This window comes from Onthophagus taurus, chromosome 2, assembly GCF_036711975.1.
Source record: "Onthophagus taurus isolate NC chromosome 2, IU_Otau_3.0, whole genome shotgun sequence".
NCBI lineage: Eukaryota > Metazoa > Arthropoda > Insecta > Coleoptera > Scarabaeidae > Onthophagus > Onthophagus taurus.
This window is the reverse complement of record NC_091967.1, coordinates 12,314,672-12,324,211: the sequence shown is the minus strand read 5'-3', so window position 1 is coordinate 12,324,211 and position 9,540 is coordinate 12,314,672. Positions and strand designations below refer to the sequence as shown.

The 9,540-nt window shown below is 30.2% G+C and overlaps 1 protein-coding gene across 1 annotated transcript; it reads left to right on the top strand.

The window, feature by feature from the left end:
• The first annotated feature begins 1,569 nt into the window (after positions 1-1,569).
• Positions 1,570-9,034, top strand: LOC139428881 (glucose dehydrogenase [FAD, quinone]-like). The gene is made up of 3 exons (XM_071194278.1): positions 1,570-1,745; positions 5,467-6,187; positions 7,658-9,034. Exons 2-3 carry the CDS (start codon positions 5,495-5,497, stop codon positions 8,789-8,791), a joined length of 1,827 nt encoding a protein of 608 aa, XP_071050379.1. The 5' UTR covers positions 1,570-1,745; positions 5,467-5,494; the 3' UTR covers positions 8,792-9,034.
• Positions 9,035-9,540: the final 506 nt, after the last annotated feature.

Genomic DNA, 9,540 nt, shown 5'->3' with positions numbered 1-9,540 from the left:
TTGCAATGTCATGTTAAACCCAGAAATATTCCAAGTAGGTTTCGTGTAACAAAATTAATAATGAAACAAATTGTAATCCAAATACAAAGACTCTGCTCATAAGCAATTCTTACGATGAATGCCATTTCACGGTGATTATTATTTAGAACATGATATTTTTTCTTCCATCTTTTCCAATTGGGTAATCTCCCTCTATGTTTTTTTGTTTGTTTTTTCTTAGAGTTCATTTTATGTTTGAGTTGTTCATTGTTGATTCGAAATGCCAATGAACTGCAAGTTGTTGTCCTTTTCTTCGATAATGGTTAATTTTATCATTAGGTGTTGACTGTTTAAGCGATTTGAGATATATACTGGAAATATTTCCTTAGACCAACTAGACACAATAATTAGCAACAATTAGTTTCATTAGTTTCTTTTCTAATTCTTATTTTTTCCAAAATTTGGCGATCGTTTTTTTAATTTTTGTATACATCAGATATATACACAGTTCTGAATTGCTTTATGCTAATGGTAATATTTCCTCAAGTAATTTCTGTCTCGTTTTGAGGTGCGTCTTTACCTTTATCATTATCAGTGCTAGTAGTTTTAATAGGGATTTCGGAAAAATACCGAAACTACAGCTGGTGTAAACTGGTCATCTGTAACATTATGAATCTGAAGCACAGAAGGCGTTCTCTGAAATTCCCACTGTGGCTGCTTAGTCATATGCTTCATTAGTATTATTAGATACCTACGGTATGCATCACAAACGACAAATTAATAATAACCATAATTTCATTCTAAAAAAAACAAATATAGCTTTTAATCAAAGAGGAAATATTTTATAAAATAAAACTATACAGTAAACCAAACCTACCCACCTGGCAGTTACAACAAAAGGACGTAAAAATTAAGAAAGGTTATAAAAGAAATACATCAAATTCTAAAGAACGAAGAAAAAATATAAAAAGAGAATCCCATACCTTAAAAACATAAAAACCGAATACAACAAAATGAGTTAAAAATAACATCAGAAGATGAACAGGTAGAAACGATCATCATTAACAAACTTGAATACAAAGAAAATAAATAAAATAATTTATTATTTTAAATTTGTTTAAAATTATTTATTAAATCAAATTAGTTTTATAGCTTTTAACTTTATAATTTCTAACTATTTTTAACTGTTTAGATATACACGGTAAAATTGTCAAGGCAGGCAAAAATCCCAATACTTCCTAGACTTGCAAATTGATATTTCCAAGATCAAATTTACTTAAACAGGACACGTCATTTTACGTCTTCCTGCGCTATAAAGTAGAAAGATATGCTTTTTTAGTTTTCTTATGATTGATTTATTGAAATATCAATTAAAGACAAATAATTTACATTTCTACAAATTAACATCGACATCACTTTAAAAAATTTCAATTTACTTGTTCTTTGTTGACGATTTACGGTTGGCCCACATTTTTCTGGTTGACGTGATTTTGTGCAAGTTTCTTAATCGAAAAGAGGGTTTTGTGCCATATAAACGGTACTGGTAAACTTACGCATTGTGAGACGTATGTCGAAAAAGCAGCGCGTTCAATGTCAACTGGACATCGTCGGTTTATATATATAGCAGAACGGATATCTGCGGCTTTTTGGAACAAGGTGCACTAAGTGGAAGGTAGTGTTTGTGTGCAGTGGTAATTCTTTTAGTTTGTGCAAAAAAAAATCGTTTCATTAATTGGTAGATTTCATCTTACGACTCAATCAGTTAGGTAATTAAAAAACTATTAAATCTATTTTTATCAAAAATTCTATAGAAATCGATTTTGTCTAAATGATTGCAAATCGCGTGTTATAATTATTGAATAATTTTACATAGATTAAGATCATTGTGAACAATGCTCACTTCTTAATTTGAATTTATTTTTACCAAAAAACAAGCAAAAATTTATTTTTGATTTTATCAGCATTTATTAACCAATGCTATAATGTAAAATGCTTAGATATTCTAAACTTTAAGTACAAGGTGGATTATAAACTAGATATTTAAATACCAGTAATACTCTTTGACTTTACATATTCATTCCTTATTTTCAAGGTGTTTCCGTTCATCTTTAAACAATTTCCAATAAACAACTATTAAGAATATCGATTGAATCTTTAATAACGTTGAATTTTAATATTTTAGATACGTTAGAGTTAATTTTTTAATAATCACATAATAATTATAATTTAAAAGATAATGTTGGCTGAGTAATTATCAAAATATACTGACAATTATTTCATAATCTCCTAATTAAACGTTAATACGTTCATTTTGAAGTAAAAACTGGGGTTGAGAAGAGAAAGCCGTTTTGAAAACTTGTTTTTCGTTAACAGTTACTGCATGTTACTCATCGTTTATCAAGATTTTTTTTATTCGGTAACGTTGCTTCTTGTTCAACTGAAATCGTGGCGAAAGTCGCTTACGTCCAATATGACCAATAATAATTATCCAACCGTTTCGTCCTTCTGTTTTAAATAATTAAGTTTTAAACCTGAAAACAAATAAAAAACATATTTGAAATACAAACACGAAAAACTTTGAAACTTGAACTACGTGCGTGCTTCAGAACGAGTTTATCGGTGTCAAGTTTAAGGTGACTATGAGAGCTAAACTAATCTTGCATCATTGGATTTCTAAAGAAAAAAATATCTCAACCTTTTGAAATTGAAAAAAAAAAAATATTGAATAAAATTTTAATTTTATCGAATAATTAAGTACTTGTTACGCCAAATATGCTTCTTAATGCAATTTATTCGCTATTACTGGCGTTTATTGATAATAAACCGAGTGCTTTCTAATATTTATTACAACTAACTAATATCCATAACTGAATTATCAACTGTTAATAAAAATTTTGAAACGTCCTTCTTGGTTGATTTACAATTTAAACATTTGTTGATGAATTTTTTTTAATGAATTAATGTTAAATCCGGGACGGATGCAGCGAATGACTTAAATACACATCGCAAATGAGTAAATGACATTTTAAATTTTATAAGGTGTACAAAATCAAAGTTAAGGACAATCTCATTTCCTCGGTGATTTCAGGTTAATGCATTTTTGAGTATTTTTTCACAACGTTAACAGCAGAATGCTATGTTATACGAAACATAATTCTACAACTATTCTTCTTTGGTTAGAAGAATGTAGTAAGCATTGTTCAAAAAGTAATTACGATAGATAAAAGTGCAATGAACGAAAATTTGTTGATAATAAACAAAGAAATGCATGACCCACATCGAGTTCCAACGTAGGAATCACCATTTTACAGGAATTCATTCAGGGGTACAATGTTATGCATGAAAATTATTAATAACCAAGAAGCAAACGTATTGATTAAACCTAGATATTTTACAGGAATTAAATGAACCCAACCTAAATGGAAAACTCCTTTCAGAATATGAACCAGACAATTAAAAAACTTGAAGAATATGTCAAAAAATGCAACGATCTAAAATGTTGGGGCTTCAAGCAATCCTCTATACAAATAAGATAGAAGCATTTTACCAAACAATCAGTTATCAAATTTAAAGCATATAAAAATGGTAGCACAACTGTGGTCAGTTTATATAGTTCTATAAACCTAAGTATTATCAAAACTCAGACCTGATAGATCAAGGTGAAGAAGGAATGGCACCATCAGTGAAGTTCTACATGCATCTATTGATCCATGTTGATTTATCCATATCATGAAACACCTCCAATCAGAAATGAAGTCAGTAGCTGGGCCAGAAATAACATCATGAATTGAACCTGAATCATCTGAACCTGAATTTAGATTCAGAAATCAACATTCCGTTTGTTCTGGTCTGCAGAATTACCATCGAAAAGGTCAAAAAAAGATGGTTTGCTCAGCGATATTTCTCTATGTAGTATAAGCCTTCGACAAAGTGTAGCATGTGGGGTTGAACCACATGTTTGAAATAACTCTTCCTGCCCAATATTCGAAAATCTTAGAATCCGATTTATCTGAACGCTATTTCAGGATCACATAACATAATATAATACTAATAATAAGAGAAATGATGACAATCAAAGGTATAAAGTAGGTAAGTAGAGACAGCGATGTCTTTGCATAAACGACCACTAAATGATCATGTGATTCATGGACACTGGAAATGTGTTAAAGGACGCTTACACGTCGAAAAGATATTTAGTAACTACTAAGAATGTTTACTCATAACGATTTGGGGAACACCTAAAGTATAAAAGAAAGTACAGCTACGAATTGAAAGTATGTGGTGGCTTTAAAAGATTCCTGCTTACTTACTAAAAATACGTTTTAAAATAGCGACAAAAAAAGGTGAATTATTGTAAAAATTACTATTCTGTAACTTATTCTCGTTGACCGAACCAATTAACTGGAAAATAATAATCAATTACAATAAATAGGTTGTTGTGATTGATCCTTTTACAAACTTTGTATTGACTATACTCGACCAAAACAACAAGAAGTTATTGATACACTTGAACTGAACTGCAGAAAAACATGTTAGAATACTGCCTTAATAAAGACATATTAAAATAGCGATGGAGTTCCGGAGGTAATAGTCGGCTAGAACGGATAATTAGAATAATTATACCGGTTTTGACCAAACTTTCCATTGAATATGTAGAAATTTGGTATCAATATATCCGTTCAAGTTAGTCTTTCTTGGCCTATTTTCATGTATTAAAAGTGGCATTAAGGACATTAAGAATTATAAGTCTAATCTTGAATATTTTAGAAAAGTACAAAAAATACATTAAAAAAAAATGTTAATGAAAAACTATTTAAGTTAATCTGACTAACAAAGCTAAAATAAGATCTACATAATTAAAAAAAAAAAACATTCCATCCCAACCAAATAAGCAATCAATCATTTTTTCCTTCTATTATACTAATAATTTATACTGCTTACTAATGTTTATTGTCAATAAATCCTCCGAGAAGTGCAATTGTTATAAACTTCTGATGGAAAATCCATATGTCACTCATAATTTACTTAACATTCACACATATACCACAAATTAGTGGGTGACATTTAAAATTTCCTTAAATATTAGATGAAAATCAAGTATAAACACATTACACCGATGATCTAAGCTTCCAACTTAAATATTCCTTTTACGTACATGCTTTATAATTGGTCAAACAAGGACGATTACACCATAAACGATTCGGAATCGGTTTATTCTTTTTTTAAAGAGTACTTGTTATAAATAATGTGCAAGTTATTTGTAATGATTTACGATTATATTTAATTAAAAATAACTCGGCACATCTCACAGTTATTTCATAATTAGAAAATGACATAAAAACTACTTAAATATATTCATGAGTTCTTTAAAGTTAACATGTACATATTGAGATAGATGATAATGAATTTATCATATTAGTTCTAATTAGATGAATTAGTCAACCGTTTACTTACTGTTGAGTTAATAATGTGTAATATTAATTTCAGTATTGGGAATTATTAAAACCGAACCACGATGAATTACTTAATTTTATTATTGATATTTCGTTCAATAAATTCACAAGTACTCGAGGGTGTTTTAAAAACATGGATGGCAGGAGAGACACAATATAGAATAGAACCACCTGATTCGCAAATATTACTACCAGAATATGATTTTATTGTAGTAGGAGCGGGTACAGCTGGATGTGTTGTTGCAAATCGTTTAACTGAAAATCCAAATTGGAATGTACTATTAATCGAAGCTGGGAGACACGAAAATTATTTAATGGATATTCCAATATTGGCGAATTATCTTCAGTTCACCGATGCCAATTGGAAATTTAGAACACAACCAAGCGGAAATTTTTGTTTAGCCATGGATAATAATCAGTGTCATTTTCCTAGGGGTAAAGTTATGGGTGGTTCATCGGTTCTAAACTATATGCTGTATTCACGCGGAAACCACGAGGATTTTGATAGATGGGCTAGATCGGGAAACGACGGTTGGTCTTATGATGATGTATTGCCGTATTTTAAGAAAATCGAAGACTTTCAAATTCCCGAAATGAACGACCCGAAGTATCATCATAACGGAGGCTATCTCACTGTTTCATACCCACCGTATAGGACAAAAATCGCCGAAGCTATCGTCAAATCTGGTATTGAAATGGGACTCAAATACGTTGATTACAACGCTAGGGAAATGATTGGAATCTCTTATTCTCAGGTATGTAATCTCGTTTATAAACCAATAACAATGTTGAAGCCGTTTTATGTAAACTCTTACTTATATTACATAATTTTGAAAAGTCAATGTTTTGTAATTGTGATCTCAAGGCCTCGATTTTAACGACTCTTAAGTTTCGACGTATAGACAAAAAATTAAGATTAAAAAACTCACAAATTTAAATAATTTAAAATTCAATATTTATTATTTACTTTAGTTGTTCACAGATTATAGGCTATTAATAGATAAATATTGATTCTTTTTTTCTATTAAATCAATATTGAGACATAATATTAAGATTTTTTTGATGGTTGTTAATAGGTTTGTGATAAAAAATAGGTTAATTATTTGTAAGAAATCTTACAAGCATTCTATCATCATCATTATTGGCAGTACAACCCAGCTATAGATCTTAGCTTCCTCTAGATATCCTTGCAGGTTTCGTAGGGTGCATCTATTGTTAAAATGAATTTATATCTTCAATTATTTGTTCGTTTCTTAGTTCCATTAATATCAATATTAACGAGACAACTTTATGGAGATACACTTTCGCGAATGAAGTCATGTTCTGACAATTCCATTATTTGTATCACTATTTTGTTTTTTGTTTTAAACTTAATTTATGTTCAATACAATAAATAAAATATAATGGTTGACCTTCCAATTGAAACATTCTTTTGTAATAAAATTTGAATATAATTTGAATAAATTATTTCATCATATCTTGGATTAATTCTTTTGTTGAATTGTTCACGTCTACGTCTATATCTGTTTTAAAATTGTATTGCATTATTTGGTACTATAATATGACTTGCTCCGTTTGCTACGTTTACTACGGAATTTCTTATTTTTACATCCGGGATAAAGACGTATTTGGTTACGCAAGTTAAACCGTCCAGCTTTACCGGAATGCGGTGCGAGTCCTGTTTCGAGAGTGCTTAAAACGACTCTATTATCTCTGAAATAAAACGCTTTTTAGCTTTATAGTAGATCTATTTATATGTCGCTATTTCATTCTACCGTTTCTAGTTTTTTATTTGCTAACTTAAAAATGCCTTCGTCACATCTTCAGTCATAATCGTCAAAATTTCTCTCACCTCTTTGTGCTTCTCGCAAAGTTTCTTGATAGACTAATTTAGTTCAACCTGCTCTTGTATGTATCATTATCATACTGGATTTTCGTGTTCTTTTACATCTCCAAAAATATGGCTTCTGCGCTCTCCGCTCTAATATCCTAGTGAAAGTGTCCTAACTATTGATCCTTAGATTATCCAAAATATGAGAAGTTAATACATTCCTAATAGATATATTATCGACTTTGAAAACTTCCAATTGATTAAGTTACGTTGTTATCTGTAAAGATAGCAAAAATAATAGTTTAATGAACTGTATGTCATCGCCAATTATATTAAATACCGTTATCTTAATATTTCTATATCTTATACTTATATTTTTATTATTTTTTTATAGGCATCAGTAAAAGATGGAATTCGTCACAGCAGTAGCAGAGCGTATTTACATCCTATAAGCTCTAGACCAAATCTTTTCGTTAAAAAATTTGCTCACGTTAAAAAAATTCTCATAGAACCAAATACTAAACGAGCTTATGGGGTTGAATTTGTTAAAAATGGAGTAACACAAGTTGCCAGAGCAAAAATGGAAGTTATTATAAGTGCTGGAGCAATTGGATCGCCACAACTTTTAATGCTAAGTGGTATTGGACCTAGGAATCATTTAAAAAGTGTCGGAATACGGGCGATTCAGAATCTTAAAGTTGGTTATAATCTGATGGATCATATTGCGTGCGGAGGAATAACATTTCTTGTAAACGACAGTATCTCGTTAAAAACTGAAAGGATGTTTGAACGGCAACCGTTATCGGATTATTTGAATTATCACAAAGGACCTTTATCTGTTCCTGGCGGTTTAGAAGCTTGTTCTTTTCATAATACGGATGATCCAAATAATCCGGATGGTTATCCCAATATGGAACTTTTTTATTTAGGTGGATCGATGGTTAGTGATAGTACTTTATATAAAAATTTCGCTATAAGGGACGATATTTACAACGATGTGTACGGTTCAATTAAAGGACGAGAATCTTATATGATATTTCCAATGTTGCTACGACCAAAAAGTAGGGGAAGAATAATGTTAAAGGATAATAACTACAAATCGCATCCATTAATCTATCCTAATTATTTCTCCGATCCATATGACATTAGAGTAATGTTACAAGGAATCGATTTAATATTGAATATAACCAGTCAACCGCCTTTAAAGAAAATAGAGAGTACGTTGTATACTAAACCAATTCCGCAGTGCGCTAAACACAGTTTTGGGTCACCGCCTTATTGGGAATGTATGGCTCGTCACTTCACTTTGACAATTTACCATCAAAGTGGAACTTGCAAAATGGGGCCAAGGAGTGACAAATCAGCGGTTGTAGATCCTAGATTGCGCGTGCATGGTATTAAAAGTCTTAGAGTTATAGACGCTTCTATTATGCCCGAAATTCCTGCAGCTCATACCAACGCACCTACATATATGATTGCTGAAAAGGGAAGTGATATGATAAAACAAGATTGGGGTTTTATACAATAAAAAAATAGAGCTTGTGTTTGATTCTAGTCAATCTAATAAGTCTTCTTTGTGTCTAAATATATTTAATAAGCGTTTCATCTTTTCCTATTATTAACAGATTCGAAGTGATTAGGGGATGGAATTTAAAAATAATTTATTAAAGATAATTTAGATAGGAAATATATCATTTTATTTATTTTTATTTTGTTAACTATAATAGAGTTTTTAGAGTGAATTTTACTTGTAATAAAAAATAATTACTGAAAACAACCCTTTTTTTTAAAAAAGTTTGTTTAATTTTTTTTTCTGAAATTTCATACCCTCAGTAACTACAAAAAAAAGTTGAAAAAACGAAATAAATCAATAACCTAATTCTCTTAAAAAAAGTGTGTGTATTTTTTTTAACGCATTGGGTTTTGAAATTCTATAGAAATAATAACGGAAATTAAAAAAATATATATCAAAAAAATATTTCAGTGAAGTAATTGTCTAATCCTAGAAGTGTTCATCAAATTCTTAAATAAAGATCAATTGGTGATAAAAGCAACTACGAGAAAAAGCTTTTCGAATTCTACAAGTTAGGGGGCATCTCAAGTGGTGAATAAGAGACTTTCGACAGGTCAATTAAGAAACCACGTGCACCGGAAAGTCGATTGAGTATTACGTCCCGACCTTAAACACTGATTCCCCAGAATTTAATATATCCTCTTTCTAATATAAAATTATAAAGTAAAAATAATCTTCAGTCAGTCTTGATTATAGTTGAAGTT

Bases quoted from the DNA above. Each gene is read 5' to 3' on its own strand.
- LOC139428881 (XM_071194278.1), top strand. From the start codon at position 5,495: ATGAATTACTTAATTTTATTATTGATATTTCGTTCAATAAATTCACAA. The intron at 6,188-7,657 runs GTATGTAATCTC...ATTTTTTTATAG, and splicing joins TTGGAATCTCTTATTCTCAG to GCATCAGTAAAAGATGGAAT.